At 41.0% G+C, this 18,390-nt stretch overlaps 1 protein-coding gene across 1 annotated transcript in view; it reads right to left on the reverse strand.

Moving 5' to 3' along the window:
• Window positions 1–1,862: 1,862 nt before the first annotated feature.
• Window positions 1,863–18,390, reverse strand: part of acot7 (acyl-CoA thioesterase 7) — a 45,568-nt gene continuing 29,040 nt past the window's right edge. Inside the window, exons 8-9 of the mRNA XM_053425237.1 lie at window positions 13,525–13,709; window positions 1,863–2,377 (exon numbers count right to left, since the gene is read on the reverse strand). Coding sequence (XP_053281212.1) covers window positions 2,279–2,377; window positions 13,525–13,709 — 284 coding nt within the window. The 3' untranslated portion in view covers window positions 1,863–2,278. The remainder of the gene's footprint in view (window positions 2,378–13,524; window positions 13,710–18,390) is intronic.

The following is an 18,390-nucleotide window of genomic DNA, read 5'->3' on the forward strand; positions in this document are numbered from 1 at the left end:
TCTACAGACAAACTCGAAACATTAGAGACTCAGATTTTGAGCATCTGAAACTTCTGCCAACAAACCTATCGTGAGCGTTGACTCGTGCAGTTATCGACAAACTTATTTTCACGTGACCTTGAAGTATGATGTGCACATATGGTTAGGGCCTCTGTGTTCATGCAGCAGAGCGCTTGCTGAGAGGGGAATGACTGACAATGCAGACGTTCTCGCACTTTTTGCTCAGCGAGGAGAAAATGAAAGCCGGGGATTTTCTCTACCACCTCACTTTATCATTTTATCCTTCGCTCTGAGTCGTTAATGGTTTTTTCTCTTGCATCAGAGCTTCATTCATCTTCTGAGTAGCCTTGACAGTCTGCAGGGATACAACAGCGAGAAGACTGCTCTCCCTGCATTTAGATGCAAAGACACAAATAGTTCAGCTTTTGCCTTGATTCCATAATTTTGTGTTGATTAAAAGCAGATTGATGTGTGACTTCATTCACTGAAATTGTCTACTTTCTTTGAGTCTATACTGCAATAGCATTTGCATCCGACTTCAATGATGCGATTTAAAGCGATTCCATCTTTTTAGTGAGAGAAACATCTATTTCTGATAATGTCATCTCTTCTATTCCAAGTCTGTTCTTCCACATATGTAACCATGGTTACCATATTGTGTCTCTACGTATAAAAGCCAGCTGCTGCCAGCCGAAATGGCCACAGACAGTAATTAACCCCGTGCGGAATGATGAGAAATTAGACTAATTTCTGAATGTTTAAAACCAGGAGGAATCTGATGTTGCACATCAAGATGAGCAACATTCTCATAAGTCCAATCTTACCATCTAAGATGGATTCTGTCTCCCCGTTTTCTCCTTCACCCACCAGATGCCTCGACTTCAATGAGGTTAAAAATAGATATATTCTCCCAGTGCAGCCTCAGCCTAACTTTATTTTCATACGGGAAATGAAAAGCACACATATTGTGTTTGAGGGTCTCACGAAAAAAACAGTAACCTTCAAGATCCAATGACAAATCAGATTCTGTCTTTGTCAGACAAACAGCGCACAGACGACTAAAGGGTCCAAACAAAAATACATTCTGATGAGGTTTAAACCTGTGTGCGGCTCTGTTCTTCATATTCTTTTCAGTTCACTTTGATTTCACATTCGTCCTTTTAACCTCTTGCATATGGTTGAAACCTAACTCCACCCCCTGCTGAATCCGATTGAAGTCTTAACAGTGTTCTGGGTACACAAATGATAAACCAATCCTGATAAATATTTAAACAGGAGTTTTTATGTCAGGTCATTAATCACCGCCATTTTGGTCCATATGTATATTGATTTTTCACCGGCTGCTGCTGCCGACCTCAATTCACTGTCCGGATCTTTCCGTAGAGAACGATTAACATACTGATAGTTTTCCGCCCCCCCAACCTGGCTCCTATCAGGCTGTGAGGAGTCCTCACATCCAAACTGGAGACAAAGAGAGTCAGGCAGGGAGAAGAACAGAGGAGACAGAGGGACAAACAGAGTAAACGAGAGGAGCAAGAGAGTGACATTGGGAGAGAATGGAGACGGACGAGGACGTGACAGTAACCGGGAGAAGGGAAGGGGAGCGAGGTGAGGCAGAGCGAATGTTGGAGCGAGAGTGTGACAGACAGGCGGAGAGGAAATCAGGGGGAGGGAGGGCGGGCAGGCGTGGGAGAGATGCGAGTTGAGTCAAAGCCCCTGAGCTCCCCTGATTTCTATGTGAAAGACACAGTGGTGAAAAGATGAAAAGCGTGGGCCCTCTCAGCCGAGGCATGCCCAAGACAATGACATCATCGTCATCCTCATCATCAAACCATCAAGGACACAAGGAGAGAGCCCCAGACTCACGCTTGGATCTTTTATTCATTATTATTCACTCACTTATTCATCATTTTCCTTCTCAGACCATCTCTTTGCACAAATCATGAAGTCGTCATTGAAAATAATCTGCTTAACACAAAATAGAGCTCTTACTTCTACATTTACAGTCAGACTGTCACTTTGCATGGAAAGTGTTCATAAATAGTCTCCATACATCTTTAAAAATCTCCCCTCTCTCTTTTATGTATATGTAAACAACTGTATATGGAAGCTTTGGTGTGTAGCACAGCTGAAAATTATCACAGGTTCAGGTTTAACAGGAGGCTACAGTTACAGAACGGTAGAGAGGGTTATTTTATTTCCTTCATACGCTACGTTGTGTTGTGTGGGGTTAATAAACTATTGTAGCAGGCGTTGAATTGCGTGCTACACAGCAGCGTCACTGCTGGTTCTCCTTCACTGCAAGTCTCTTTGCTTTGTTGTGGAGGTAACGTGCGTTGCCCTCTTCAAAACTTCTCTGCTCCTCCTCTCCTTTGATCTGAGAAACAAGCAAAAGGACAAAAACACGTGTTTTCAGACACATTCTTCAGTTACACACATTACACAACGGAATGATAGGAACCGGAAAAGTCAAGATAAAACCATTGAGCATGAAGCACTCATGCAATTTCCCAGTGTATTGTATTACTCATTGATCTCCTTAGTGATGTGCAGAATGATTGATTGAGTCTTGGAGAGGCTCAGCATTGTGTATTGTATAGTATAGCAAAACCACTCTGGTTCGAATCCCAGCATGGCTGGGATCTTTCCGTGTGGAGTTTACATGTTCTCCCTGTGTCTGTGGGATATCGCTAAGTAGTCTGGCTTCCTCTCACAGTTTAAAGACATGCAGATTAGGGTTAAGTTAATTTGAGACTCTAACTTGACCATAGGTATGAATGTGAGTGTGAATGATTGTTTGTCTGCGGCTACATCCACACCACTACATTTTCGTATGAAAACTCTGCTACAAATACGCGTGGCATCGACACAGTTTTTGAGGCGCTAAAGGCCGAATTATAGTCCTGCGACTGCAACCGTGGAAGGCCACGCAGCTGCATCGACGGACTCGTTTTGGTTTATGCTTCTCTAACGTGTTGCGCGTGTTGCAACGCAATTCACCGCCAGAACACTAGGCGGAGTAACGTGTTTTGTCGCAGACAAAACACACAAAGAAGAGACGTCTTCTTCTTCGTCGACTGTTTATTTACATCGCCACTCCGGCTCCTCATAGCCTATTTCTGGCGGACAAATCTGCCAGTCAGTGACGGGTTATACAAGTGGTCATACTTTCGGATCTCTTCTGCCAAGTGCTCATCTATTTGGTCCATATTCGTTCTTCTAAATCTTCCGTGATTTCTGCTGGTATTATGGGGCATGAAACCGGAAAGACTCCGGACGGGATGTAGTAAGTAGACCAATCACAAACCTGCAGGCTGCTTGAGGCTCGCGTCGCTTTGTCGTCTAGTTAGAAAAATTGGCGGACACACGCAAGTCGCTAGAGGGCACGCGAGGGGCGTGTTGCGTGTCTTGCGTGCATGCGTGCGTGCGTAAAACTCGACTATAAATCAACCTTAAGGCTGAAAAGTTTGGAAATGCTGCCTCCCTAAACTGAGTCTGAAAACTCCTGGGCAGCTTTTTGGTATTTTTGGCGTTCTGATTTGAGTGCAGCATTGATAATCAATTACAAGTGTTGCTGACACTGTTGTGCATATAAATTCTACAAATCCTTGCTATTACTTTTTGTCATTGCCACTTCCTGTTTGTAGCCTTGCTCTCTGTGCAACAACCAGCAAATGCTGTTTCAAACGAAACGTAGCCATTGTACGTCAGCCTTGCAATACGCTGGTGACCTGTTCAGGGTGTGCCCTGCCTTTTGGGACCTGGGATTGGCACCAGCTCCTCCCTCGACACTCAAGGATAAGCGCATGTGTTGATTCGCAAGAAATTTGCAGGACACATTTTAAATTATATCGCTGCATTTCCTCAACATATTAGACAAAACCGCCATCAAAATCTCCAGTCAGTCAGTCGTCTGTTAATCTTTCCATGATTGCATGAAATTTGCAAAGATTCTCCAAAAATAGTTCTTACACTTTTCGGTAACTTATCGCATATTATGGTCAAATCTTCCATAAAACTAGATGTGGGTTTTCACAGCTCCCTTCTGGATGGATCCTGGTGTTTTCAGCTGTACTATTGATCCATACTGTAGCATCATCATCATCATCATCATCATCATCATCAACTTCCACATTGTTTGCATTATACAAGATGCAGCTTCAGAAATGGGGAATCTGGGATACCCCGCTGGATTTACAGATGTGATGAATCCCTTTTACTCTCCTGTATTAATCCTGAGAAACACTTTCAAGCCTGTGAAGAACAAATTCCCTCTTTTTCCTTCACATAGCTTGACATAGCTCTGATTCATGCGAGGAGGCACTTGCTAGCCTGCACAGTTTAATAAGATTGCCTGGCAACTGTGCAACTTAAACAACAAATACCACCACCAGTGACAGTGTCAACACTAAGTTTCATGGTGCTACCCACTTTCCACTACACATCACCTGTGCAGTGTTCTTCAGGAGCACGGGAGGTTGCTGTGACCATATATATATGTTCGTGTTTGTATGTAAAGTATACATTAGGCGAGCATGTAGTGTTAATGTTGTGTTGAGATAGAAGCTCTATGCTGCGACACACCAGGTGGTTGGCAGACTCCAGAGCACCTGCCACACAGCAGCAAGCTGTCAGATGGCACCTTGACTTGATGGAGAGAGCAGGGTGGTAACAAATATGACAAAATAAAAGTCCTCCCAGAGACGAGCCCGGGGGTCACAACACAAATGTGCTGAGATCCTTAAAATAGTGGGGCTGAGCTACAAACACACCAATGAGACTGAAGCAGGTTCAGGAGTTTACAGCTGTGGTATTGGTGTGTTTGCTGTGTGCTGGTTATATAACAGTCAACATACTGCTCAGTCAATTTAGCTTTTGCCATTCATCTGAAAGTAATGGATGATTCCAGTTCATTGACTTCAAAAGCAACAAAAAAAAAAGAGAGAGAGAAAGTTTCACCAAAGCTCCAGTATTTACCTAATTGACATTTACATGAACACAAAAGCTGATTTAAAAAATCTGAAATTAATTTGCTCATTCAAAAGTACGAGACAAGAACGGTGGAATCTTGTTCTAGTGAAAGATACAACCTGACTGTGTTCAGTCACACAGCAAATACATGAAGGAGAAAAATAAAAAGTAAAATAGAGACTGACAAGAGACTGCAGCCATGTAACCACATCATTATGAGATTACTTTTGGATCAGTTCAAAGTCATGATGGTTAAATTATTATTGATCTATCGATTACCTTCACCAAGGAGGTTATTATAACATCGGTTTGTTTGGGATTACCACTAATCTTGGTGGAAAGATAAGGTATGGGTCAATAAATAGGTGCAACAAGACTGGACTGCAAATCGATGCAACAAGAAGTTAAATGGAAATCAAAATACAAAGACATAATGTATTGTCTAAATGAAAGCCCACAAGGTAGTGATACGCAGATGGAAGAGGTAGAATTTAATTATAAACAGTTTCTTCGGGTTCTTTGAACCTTGTATCCCCTTTCCCTCTGTCACTCAGGCCCATGAGGACCTATTATTAAATTGAACTATACTGATATACAACTTGAGATGGATTTAATGAACAAAACAGTTCATATAAACTGTACACCTGACTACTGCTAATTAAGAATGACAATTCATAACTGTAGAAGATATGGTGCTCTGTCTACACAATGGACGAAATGAGAGTGTGATTGTTTGAATGACAAACGGAGTCATAACAACTATAGACTATAGATAACCTGGTGTTACCTGGGCTTTAATGAGGTTTATTTTGACTGGCTCATTATACATTTTTATAGTAAAGGATGATTTTTCAGTTCTTATGTTTCCTCTATAGTAGGTTTTATAGGTTTTAATATGTTTGCGAAGTTCAAAAGCCCAAAGTCAGTCCTGAATGGAGCTCGTCTCTCTGACAGAATCCACTGCTACTGAAGCTCCTGCTACTTCTGAACCATTCCGCAGATGCCTCATATCATTACCACTCTGCCGCACATTAGCATCATGTACGCTTACAGTTGCTAGTCTGGCACACCCCGAAACAAAGCTAGGTAAAGCGAGAGTGGAGGCCGTAATTTCTGTGGGCTAGCGGCCAATCATAGCAGATGGGTTTAATCTGGAGAGGGGCCTTAAAGAGACAGGAGCTACAACCAAGAGGACGAAAAAAAGGGGCTGCAGCAAAGAACAATATGAGGAAAGTGATGGGTTTTCTGAACATAAGAGCATTTAATCCTTATTATGAACGTGAATATGAACATAATATGTACCCCGAAAATATTTCCATATGCTGTTCTTCAGCCCTTTGTCTCCCTGGAGTCAAATCTGACAACAGACCTAAATGTTTCACACCAGCATTATAATGTGATTCAACCTGTCCTATAGAGAAAATATTTAAATCTGTTATATTGCTCATGTCTATAATGGCTGGAGATGAGTGAACCATAATTTCAGTGATATAACATCTACACTTAATACTGACGTTCCTATACCTTTTTGTACATGTGTATCTCTGTGTGGACACATTATTTGCCTTGCTTGTGTTATGAGCGCATTACTGCTAGACTGCACATGCATATGTTTATGCTAATGTGGATCACATTTGCATAACTCAATGAGACAATTCAATGCCATGCTCCAAATGTCCTTTTGGTGTCCCTATGTAATTGGTATTCCCACAGTGGCCCCGTTCTAATAACTGTGATTATGCAGGATCATCAGCTCCTACTGGTGACTCTGATGCAGAACCTGTCAACATCCCCAAAAGCACTCATGCTTGTTTTACGGGTTTATTTCTATTCCCTTTGTGTTTCAAATTACAGGCTACCAAACGTTTTAAAATATTGATAATTATGTTGCAATTACAATACCACAGGTACTATGATTTTATTAATAATTCATACTTCAGACACACTGCTTCATAGCTCCATTGCATCTGTCTAAGACTGAAGGCAGATTACACTTATTTGGGAATTATCTCTTGATTTTAAATGAAATATTTAATTTGGCATACTTTATTTTATGGCTGTTGTACTCATTCAGAATCAGTTGAACCATGCATGACAAGGAGTGAAGAGATAATACAATACATTTAAAAGGTCTTTTGCTTCTGTCAAGTGAAGGCAAATCTGCCACAAAAAAAAAACACAAATCTTATAATGATTAAAGACAAATAGGAGTCTACAGTCATGTATGGATCATGGAGGAAATAAAGGTCTGTACCAGATCTCATGAAAACCGAAATGTCATCTGTTCTGATTGCACAGGAAAATATCAAATTCAATTCTAAATGTCGTCCACAAGGAACTGAGACAAAGTCCGACCTTAGCACTTTGGCTAATCAGGTCAAAGAGCCACGACAAACAGCTGCTTCACCTGGCATGCTGGTCACTCGTTAGGTGAACAGTCAGATGGAGTGTGACAAACCGAACGGTGTAAACTTGGAACATGGACAAGGTTTGTAAAAGTGACTCGCTCAGACAACGCCAGCAAAATGCCAGAGGGGATCCTCAGTGCTGGCACAAGCTGTTATTAGAGTGGGCACACAGGGCATCAGTGGCACTGCCAAATGCCAGAGTCTTGAAAGTACCACTGAGCTGTAAGCAAGTAGCTCGAAAGAAATGAGAAGAGGAGGAAGGAAAAGAAAAGGAAAAAGAACACCCATCTGGAATAACCTACACTATATGTTTGTGTGAAATACGGAGATACACTCATGCACAAGCGACAACATTTTAGCCAAAACTGAAAGGTGTTTCATTTGTAGACATTAGACAAATTTCTGCTGAAAGGACCTCTTTCCACACATCCCTCAGATCCATCAGGATTAATATTTTAGGTTAGTCAGTTAACTATCATTAAACCGGTCTTCATCACTTTATAAATTTCACACTAAAACGAGTGAACACTAAAAATAAACTATATATATACTTTCCATTGTTATGACCAACAAGTAGTTTTATCACTGTTATTTGTATATGTATACATAGTTGGACAATGTGTTTTCCTCACACTATCCAGAAGTGAAGCTGAAATATGCCAGATATCAACGCTGCCAACGCAGCGGAGAATGGAACGGAGGCAGCTAGACAAATCAGGACGTCTCCCCCCGTTTCTATAGTATCGACTAACCAATTATAACCAAACTTTACCATATAATTGACACTTGAACAAACGTCTCATTCTGATAAGAACTACCTACAATTACAGATCCATGTCCCATCTGCCTACATGGATGTGGTAGGATTTATGATCTATACTGCAGCCAGCCACCATTGAGATGCTTTGGCTTCACTTTTGGGGAACAGCCACATCATCAATCTTTATATACAGTGTGGACTGGTGTAGATTTGTTTCATATTTCATTTTTACATAGTATATGAAAAGTAATAGATAAATGAAAGTTGGATGAAGTCTCCACACGCAAAACATATTTTACTGAGTAATGGGTAAAGGGATATGTAAGAAATACACAATTAACCCAGAACTGGATGAGATTAAACAAACTAAAAAAGATTGATTAATAAAACTTGTACATGTGTTATTTTTATTAGGGTGAAAAGTAGGTTGCTGTATGGATGTGAATTATATACACCTTCACAATTGATCATGCCAGGTTTGCATTTCCTCACAAAAGAGCGTAACAAATGGAAGCAATTTAGTTTGGGCCATGAAAATGGAACACGGAAGGCTTTTTATGCATATTCATGAATAAGGCATAATGAAAAATTAACCATCCTTGACAGATTCAGGCACTGAAGCACTATGTCTAGGACAAATGTCAGTTTGTTCCCTGTGTCATGCCTCGGATTTCTACAGTGGAAGAAATATCTGCTACTCTGGCACGAGTGTGTACCTGTTAACCCGTTGGTGATTGTCTTGAATGGGATTCGTCTAAAAATAAATGTACATCACTTCGTGTGGACTACGGTGGGGTTGCCATGACAACCAGGCTTGTTTTTGTGTCAAGGGAGGCCAGCTGAGCCTCTGTCAGCGAAGAGGGGGGAGATGGAGGAAGAGGAAGAGGAAGAAGGGGGAGATGAAGGGATGATTAAAAGACGGCAGGGGGAAGAGATATTATGAAACAAGAATGACGGATGGTGAGGAAAAGCAATACGTGAGGAGGACCAAACCTATATTGAATGTTTACAAATAATTTTTTCACTGATTATCGTTGTTTCAGCCTTTATATGGATTTTGGGCTTTTCATTCATAACATAACACACATCCACACTTGTTTTCTGTCCAGTGGACACATTCTCCCACCACCAGCTGGCATTCACTTTGCCTTGGAAAAGGATTCAAAGTGCAAAGCTCCTGGTAACGAGCCTCTTTTTTCTAACCTTTAGGCAACGGCTAACCCTTACAAATAATCCCCAAAAACACGACGGCCTTAGGTGCCTTCAGGCATTTTCGATTACATCTACCCTGGGCCCAGCCTGCACATATATTATTTCAGTACTTTTCAAGGGTACTGCTGCCGAGAGGCGAAGCATCCCCCTGATATCCTCCCCTCTGCTCATGCTGTCCTCTTTCCCCACTTCAGCAGTACCCACAGTATGCTAACATTAGTGACAGCTCATCTACAACCCCCCACATACACACACACACAGACACACATAGAGAGAGAGAGAGAGAGAGAGAGAGAGAGAGAGAGAGAGAGAGAGAGAGAGAGAGAGAGAGAGAGAGAGAGAGAGAGAGAGAGAGAGTGTCCCTAACCGCCAGCCCCCCCGCTGAGCAAAAACAGGGAAATCTAAAGATAGTCAACGCAGCAGGCTCACTTGAGAGAAAGCCAGAATGAGAGAATCAGGGAAAAGTACCTGCTGTCAAAAATAGCTTCAGCTATTTTCCTTCAAGATATTTATAGAATGCAACTGGAGCAAAATCTGCCACACTGTATCATCAGAGAAAGTCCGACATTTATTTTTAGCTTTCGGGGATGTTTTTGTGTTCAAGTCCAAGGGTGCTAGTTAAACAGAGATAAGATATTAAATTCTGAATAAAGAAGAGGAGGAGACGACTTGGGCTGGTCATCTGAAATGGTTAGAGAATAACATGTGCAAACAGATGTGTCCTGTGTAAAACATCCTCTTTTGTCAATGTGAACGGATATGTTCACATCAGCTTGATCGGAAATGGAGAAGTAGGAGGAGGGAAAGGGAAAATGCAGTTTTATAAAATCGTTCAAGATAAAATACCACGACCTTTCAAGAACGTTTTGTACTGCACTTTCTTAGTTCTTTGTCAGACGAGAAATGAAATACTTCTGTCTGTATGCTTAATAATTAGCTACATCAGTATTGGCAGTAGTAAGCTTAGCATAGCAGCACACAAACTTCAGGTTGGTTGTGAAGGATTTAGTGGCATCTAGTGGTAAACATGCACATTGCAACCAACTTAATAATCCTTCTACCCAGCCTTTCCGAGAAGCTGATGGTTATCAGGCCAAGTAATAAATGGCAAAAGGTTTAGAGCCAGTGTTTTGTTTTTCCGTTCTAGGCTACTGTAGAAATATGACTGGGCAATATGGCTGACTTAGACGATCGGCCCTCTGATTGAAAAGGCTCATTCTATAACAAAAACCAACAATTCTTAATTTCAGGTGATTAAAGGCTAATGAAAAGAATAAAGAGTTATATTTTCCTTGTCGGAAGATAGTTTCCCTACTTTTAACATGTTAAACCTTTGTTAATATAATCACTGTAAAAAAGCTAAATGTGAAAACGCCATCTTGTGGTTACGTGAGGATGTCAGAAGGCACAGTGACTTTCTCTAGCCTTGGAATGGGCACTTGACCTTTGTACCACTGCAGTTTGTCATTTGATCACCGCTGAGTGCTGGTTTGACAGAGTTTGTGCTGTGAGCCAGTTTAGATATTTCCTACCTTTTCCAGTGTTAATGCGAAGCTATGGGCTGTGAGTAATCAGCCATGTTGTCATGATAACACAGAGGAGGAAATTCTTGTTCTCTGGAAGATGATCTTTGAGGAAACTTTTTGTTGTCATAGAAACAGCAACTATTGTACTTCGAAGGCAGAGAAAATGACGGTGATTGTTTTTCACTAGACGTTTTTGGGAAAATACACTGTTTTGCTGTTGGTCGTTCATGCATTTCCCAAATTAGAACAAAACGTGTTACAGAGTGTAGTATCGGCCCGGGGTAAAATTACAAGTAAAGGGAGGCTAAACATTTCTCCGCTTTACTCAACTTGCTATCATCTGGCTGACGAGGCAAATTAGTGTCATCTTTGTGTTTCCCTCCGTCACTGTGCCATCTCCACTGCTCAAGGAAATCCAGGTGTTGATTAGATTGACGTGTTAAACCCTTTTTCCTGCATGCGACACATTTCCTCTACCCACACTGAGGAACTGACATCCATAAATATGTTTATTGCCCCCCCCCCTCATGTTGAGTCAACCTTATCCCATGTTTAAGCTCTCGGTAAATAGTTACGAAGCCAGAAATAGCCTTGATTGAGCCTTGCCATCCTTCTCTCACTCATATAAATAAACACATGCATTTGTGCTCAGTGATCTGTTCAAGCACGTGCACATCCACACACACACAGCCCTCTCGAACACGTACAGACCTGCACAAGGAGGAGCTCTATTTGTCTTCCTCTGACACACAAGTCTGTCTATATTGTATCCCTGTCCAATATTTTCTCTCTTTCTCAGACACACACACACACACACACACACACACACACGCACACGCACGCACACACGCACACTTCTCGATTCCTGCCCTTGTTTATCTGACATGCTACATCAGAGCCCTTGGCAGCCCGGGGCTCCATTTAGATTTCCATTTATAGCATTGAGGATGAATTATTAACATCACTAAGAGATTTTTAAATTTTTCTTTTCATAAAATTGAGGTGAGCAGAGAAATTACAATGACTCTAATCATCACATGAACTCTCTGTCAATATCAGAGAAGCTAAGAGCAGCTTGTGCAAGATGGATACGCAGGTAATGAATTCGAAGAGGGAGGCGGACAATAGACGAGCCCAACGTGGTTTTTTTGTGAAATGGTAATGAGGAAAACGCACAGGCACTTCAGAAAAGGCTGACCAGCAGGACATGGATTTGATCCTAATTTTATCTCCAAAATAGACGTGTCATGGTTTTAAACGCTGATGTTGCACCTTTACATGTATGAGAACATGAATAATTAAGGTGAGCAGGGTCAGGGTAGCGCTCGATGGCATTTATAACGACCATTTTTCCCCAATTCACTCTCAGCCAAGCTTGTCATTCTTCATCCAAGTTTCTTATTATGCTTGTTTCACTTTAAACTTAGTGGGACATTATTTAGGTTGAGGCAGGAGAAAATATGCAGGTTCCTCCCACGAAACAGCTTTATTCTTAACTTATCGTATTCACTTTCAATGCACTTCCCTGGCATACACGCTGCCCCATACTTAAAGTTTAATGATTAGCCAAGGTGCATTTTGTACAAGAGTGCAACCTGCTATTGGTCTGTCACATTTCTGAAGATGCCAACTCGGCTGAAGCCATTTTCATGGATTTTGCTTGACTCAAATGCAAAGCTAATCATATCAATTCATTATATCCACACACAGATTCATATGTTGTGCAGGGAAGCAAACAAAACATTCAACTGAGCAAGAAACGGCTAAATTAAACCGATTATATTAGTTGTCAATTCAAAATATGAAGTGATTGTTATTATCAGTGAAATAGAATAAGACCTGATGTTAAATAAAATGCAATCTACTAAATCCTTTATTTAGCGATAGAAATAACATTTAAAACGCTCTTCTCCTGTCACATCCCCACTCACTGACAAGCTGACATCATCTCATGCATAAGCTGGATGAGTTTTTAAAGGGACCATCACAGAGACATTTAGGGTGCGCGAGCGGTGCCAGGAAATAATTTAATTTAATGTGCTGATTTAAACAGATGGCCAGTGCATACAGTGTTTGCATATAAACAGGGTTTGGAAGCATCGGGTGCTGAGAGGGCAGATCAAACAGCAGGCGTCCCCTCTCCTGCAGGTAAACATACACACTTTACATCTGCAAAACAAGTGCTGAGTCATCCACACATTGCCATCTCGGGATGTCGGTGGGGATATTAGCATTAAGCCCCTTGTGCTTATGGGCCGAGCGTAGACGCAGCAAAGAATTCAATGTTCTGAAAATACGCTAATAGGCAGGATTAGAAAATAACGGTGTCTCTCATGCTGTGAGCGCTCCAAAAGTGTGACTGACTAAAGCAATGTTACTGTAAGGACAAATAAGAGATAAAAGCATGATAAAAATCCATGGCCGAATCTTTTCATCATTAAAAGGTGGGGATGTAAGAAAGGAGGGTTTTAGGGTACACCAGACTTGTCTGGGATAAAAAAAATCCATATTTCACTCTTGATCTGTTTAAATGGCCTGTGTTAATGTACTTAGTCTGAATTTGGACATGATATTATATAAAGGATCAAATTTATTCAACATTCAGCTTTTAATAAACTCCAGAGTGCACAGCCTAGATGGTACCGACCTTTAGAGGAGGAACAGGGAGGGCCCTGTTGTACTTGTCCAACGAGATGAAGGTGAAGAAGGCGGACACCGCGTGATATTTCCCTTTTTCTTCTTCCATCAGCGGGGAAGCGTCTACGATCACTTGTATTTCCATTGACTTGTTACTGACAAATGTGAGACGCCCAGTCACCGTCACCACGCAGCCTTGGAGGGAAGAGGAAGAATATCATCAATTTCATATTTTAACATTTCCAATGTGTGACTCTATGCTCAAAAATCTTTATTTGATTCAAGCAGCTCTGTCCTTGAGCCAGCGACAGGAATTTAATTTTGTTGTGTTAATTAAAGCTTTTTAGGATATAAAAGGAAAAGTTGTACAAAAGTTATCAGGTTGTGTCTTTGTTTTGAGCACAAACTGAACATGAAGTTAGCTGGTAGGTTGTCGACTGAGGAAACTTTAACATGTGCTACTGCAACTGACTTCACATTGTTGCATCATGAACCTGTTGAAGTCTTTTTCCACTCAGACTCAAACTAAAGCCAGTTGATCTGTCCTTCACTTTTTAGATTAATACAAAGCAGGATCTTCTTTTTTGTGCTCAAATAGAAGAGGAAAGTGAAGCTGCATTTGACTAAAACCTTTTCAAAGAGATCAATGTTTGTTAACATAAATTCAGAGGACATGTCATTTCCACTGCTGCGGATTTCAACCTGAGATTCATTGAAATTCATCCAATGTTTCAATCATGAAAAAAGACTGGTTCTCTCCTTTAGTCACTGCAGGGATATGGAGAAAAAAAAAGTCCAGTAATAGTACCGGGCCAAACTGATCTGTTTCCTTATTCCCTTTCATGAGTCTGTACTGTATTATTACTGCTGTTGCCATAGCGACAGTGAGAGAAGGTGTTATCCCTGCCATCTGAGACAGACCTCCAGAATAAGACAGAGACTTTTTTTAAAACAGTCTTTGTCTTAAATAATAAAAGATGCATAAGTGAATAAAGGGCTTTTATCGGAATATGTTGTTGCTAACTACTCTGACGTTTTGGGAACGGTTGCTACAGGAACTATACATGGTTGTTGTCCGGAGCTCTTGTACTTATGCAGAAAATGCATGGCAGTTTGAAGACTGTTGAATGACAGCACTGACCGTCAAATGGTTCAAACGTTTTCCTGATATGAAAGTTCTTACTGTCAATGGCTGGAGCCTACTCTCTTTGTAATGTACTACCACAAAAGAGAGGATGATGAAGTGTTTGTTTTCACTGTACTGCCTATAAGCTTGTTATTTTATATGTATTTAATAATCAGACCAAGTAGTTTTATTTTGCGTAATCTTAAATTGGCCTTAACCAGACATCAGAGATGATTCGTTTTTAATATATGGTTTGTTTAAAGGAACTTATTTTTAAGAATGATCTCAACATATAATTGCATCAAAACAATAATGGAAAGATTTGGAAAATCCTTAGTCTTATTAACACACACAAGTGTGGAAAATGTCACACTGTTACAAAATCTGGTGTGTTACCAGCCTCGGTTACATCTCTTTCAACAGACTTCCTTTGGCACCCCTTCAAAAACCAGAGTGTGAGCATACATCCTGTGAACTTTTACTTCCACAGGAAAAAAACGTTCTGCTCTTTTTCTCTGGCTGTGCTCAACCAACCATATTTCCCCCATAGACTTCCATTTAAAAAAGAGTTGACAGAAAACATCAAACAAGGGGAATTATTATGTTGAGGTTTCATATTTGTAAAACCTTCCCGGAGCGTGTAAGGGTCGGGAGAGAAAGGTCTGAGAACGAGATGCTGATGTACACATGTCCTTGGCCACAAAACACAGAAGCAAACAAGGACGACAGGAAATTTTGGAGTGCGATGTTCCTGAGTGACGGATTTTCCCCGGACTCCACCGGCAGCATTTGGATTCATGTATACAGTTATTGTCATACAGCCATGGCTCTGACAAACAATGTTTTCAAACAAACCATATTTTCAAGAATGCCAGTGGGTCCAGTCCACAATATGTGTGTGAGAAACCTAACCAATAAGTCCTGGACATGAGCTCCTCAACTCTAGGACCTCAGGCAGTTTTCTGTGCACTGGGAGAGTATATATTTTTTGTACCCACCTCTATCAGAATAGAGCAGGGCTCAGGCTACACTTTTCAGGCCGAATCAAACCAAAACCAAGAGAAAATTAGCAGAGCCATTCTGTTTTTGTGTCTAAACCAAGCCGGAGCCCAATGTTTTCTCCAATTACAGGCAGGTGAAGCATGAAAAATGAAGTAAGAACGCCCCGCCAACGTCACTGAATCCGGCCCAAACCCAAATATCATTTCAAAATGTTTGTCAAGGCCTGGCCCGACTCTTAGGTCTGGTATCCACACCCTTCATCAGTTTGATGTTCTGAAATCACATCAACTCTAAGGAGGTTATGAGGTGCATGGTTGCATAAGAAAACAGGATAAGGGATAGCAAAGTAACATTGCAGTTATTTGGATGCAGTTTGTGAAAATAGCACATCCACTGGAAATATTTATTCTTTCTCTTCTTGTCTAGCCCTTCAACTGTTTTTGTGTTACCTTAAGTAGCCTGTAGATTCAGGTTAACTAGCTCAGGAGCAGATGAATTAGGATTATTGAAGCATGCTCTGCTCACTGACATTACACCAACAGAATTAGCCCTGATCTCATCAAGGCTATTCTTGGGTGTTTTTTATAAAAGACCTTCATGATTAATAATTGATTTATGCAGAAAGTAGATCATGGATTTGTGCTGTTCTGAAGCCAACAGGAAAAACTGTCTGAGTCCGATCTCTGAGGAACTGTTTAATGCAGCTAATCTGCTGTGAGGCGAGTCCATGCCGGGTCTTGATGTTGAATAAACTTAACTGGGACTGTAACACCTTTGAGCTATAGATTTCCTATTTTTGTCATGGTTTTGAGTGTTTAGTTTCTGCCTGTTTTTGAAGAGTGTTTTCAGTTTATTAGTACCTCCTTGTGTTTCATGTATATCCTTGTGTTTATGTTTGTATGTGTTGTTGTTTCTGTGTCTCTGGTTTTCCCACTCCCTGTGTTCTATTTCCTGTTTTATTGTGTAGGCCCTGCTCCTAGTGTGTTTTCTTTCTTCACTTCCTGTCTTTGTGATTGCCTGCACCAGTCCTTAGTGTTCCAGCTGTGTTCAATTGCCCCTGCTTTCCTTGTGTGTGTGTATATGAGTCTCTGTGCTTCTCCTTGTCGGTTCTGAGTTCCCTATCTTAATGCCTTACGTTATTCTTCGTCTCCTGTGCTCGCCTCCTCTGCATCCTCTCTTTAGGTTCCTGGTGTTCTCCCCTGTGCTCTTAGTTGTTTTTTCAGTTTAGACTTTTTTTGTGAGATTCCTCTGTTTGTTTGTTTTTTTCTGTTGGACATTTTCCTTTTAAAAGGACACCATTTGTTTAAACTCTGCATCCTGGGTTCACTTGCTAACCAAACCTGACAATAATAGCTATAGTTTGAGTTTGGGTCAGGCTGCGAAAACAAGACCAACAAAATCGACAAAGATTAATATTTTATTTGCAGTTTTCCTGTATTCCCAGGGCTTCCTAATTGGAATTTGCGTTTTCATGAACATGAAAAATCTAAAAAGAGGGACCCCGGCTGTACCTGGATTCAGATTGGATCAATAAAATTTGATTTAAAATAAATAAACAGGAATATCGTTGCGAGTTTATTATGCATCACAAGTTCTGCAACTTATTTCCTTCTCCCACACTTTCTCTCTCACATTGAGCACTTTCTTCTCTCTCCCTCAAATCTCTTTTCATCTGACTTTCACACTTTGAAGTGTTCTACCTTTCTTCTCAGTCTTTGTACCTGTGGGCATTTTACTGTAATAAATAAAAGAGAAGGGCTCTGACTGAGCACTGTGGCACATCGTTGGCCGGCACCTCACTGACATATTCTCCGTTCAGAATCATGCACATGACTGTTCAAACACAGTTTCTTTACCTTTCGCAAAGTTTGCATCACTTCACTGTGTCGGAGAAGAAACACGAAAGAGTCTAATAAACAAGTGATTTACAAGCTGTAAAGGTGAGGGCAGCGTGACATGTTTCAGACTCAACGCCTCCGCTTGTCAAGTTTTAAACCATTTACAGAAAGCAAATGTTTTGAAAAGTTCACTCGAAATGTGCTGCAGACAAGATGATTATCAGCTGCAAACACAAAAGACATTAACTGTCCTCACCAAATGATTTGCATGGCACACTGTATACATGTTTGTGTGACAGGTCTCCTGACAGCTTTCAGCGTTGACAAAACAGATTCTCTGAACAGAAAATGACAAATGGCATGTGAGGAGGAATTGAATGGGAGGACAAATTAGGGAATTAATAGTAAAATTATACAGAATTGCAATTACAATCTCTTAAAGGCGTATTGGTTGGGCAGTGGTTACCACTGTCGCCTCACAGCACAATCATTTTTGGTGTGAATGTATGGAGTTTGCTTGTTCTTCCCGTGTGTGCATAGATTTTCTCATGCTTCCTCCCCCAGTCCAAGGAGACAATACAATTGTGAATGTGAGTGTGAACGGTTTGTCTCCATATGTCAACCCTGTGATATGATGGCAACCAGTCCAGGGTGTACCCCGTCCCTCAGCCCTCCTGCGACTGGAACAGCGGTTCTGAACTCCTCACCTTATCTCAAAGGCATAACCACCCGATGGAGATAACTCATTTGAACCACTTGTACTAGTGACCTTGTTCCTTTGGTCACTACCCAAAGATCCTGAGCATACAGGTGAGGGTTGGAAAGTAGATCAGTAGAGGTCAGTCTTCCATAAATTGTTAGAGATTCATTTCTCTAATATTTCTACTATAAAAACTAGACAATCATGTGC

The sequence above is a fragment of the Pleuronectes platessa genome, chromosome 6 (assembly GCF_947347685.1).
Source record: "Pleuronectes platessa chromosome 6, fPlePla1.1, whole genome shotgun sequence".
NCBI lineage: Eukaryota > Metazoa > Chordata > Actinopteri > Pleuronectiformes > Pleuronectidae > Pleuronectes > Pleuronectes platessa.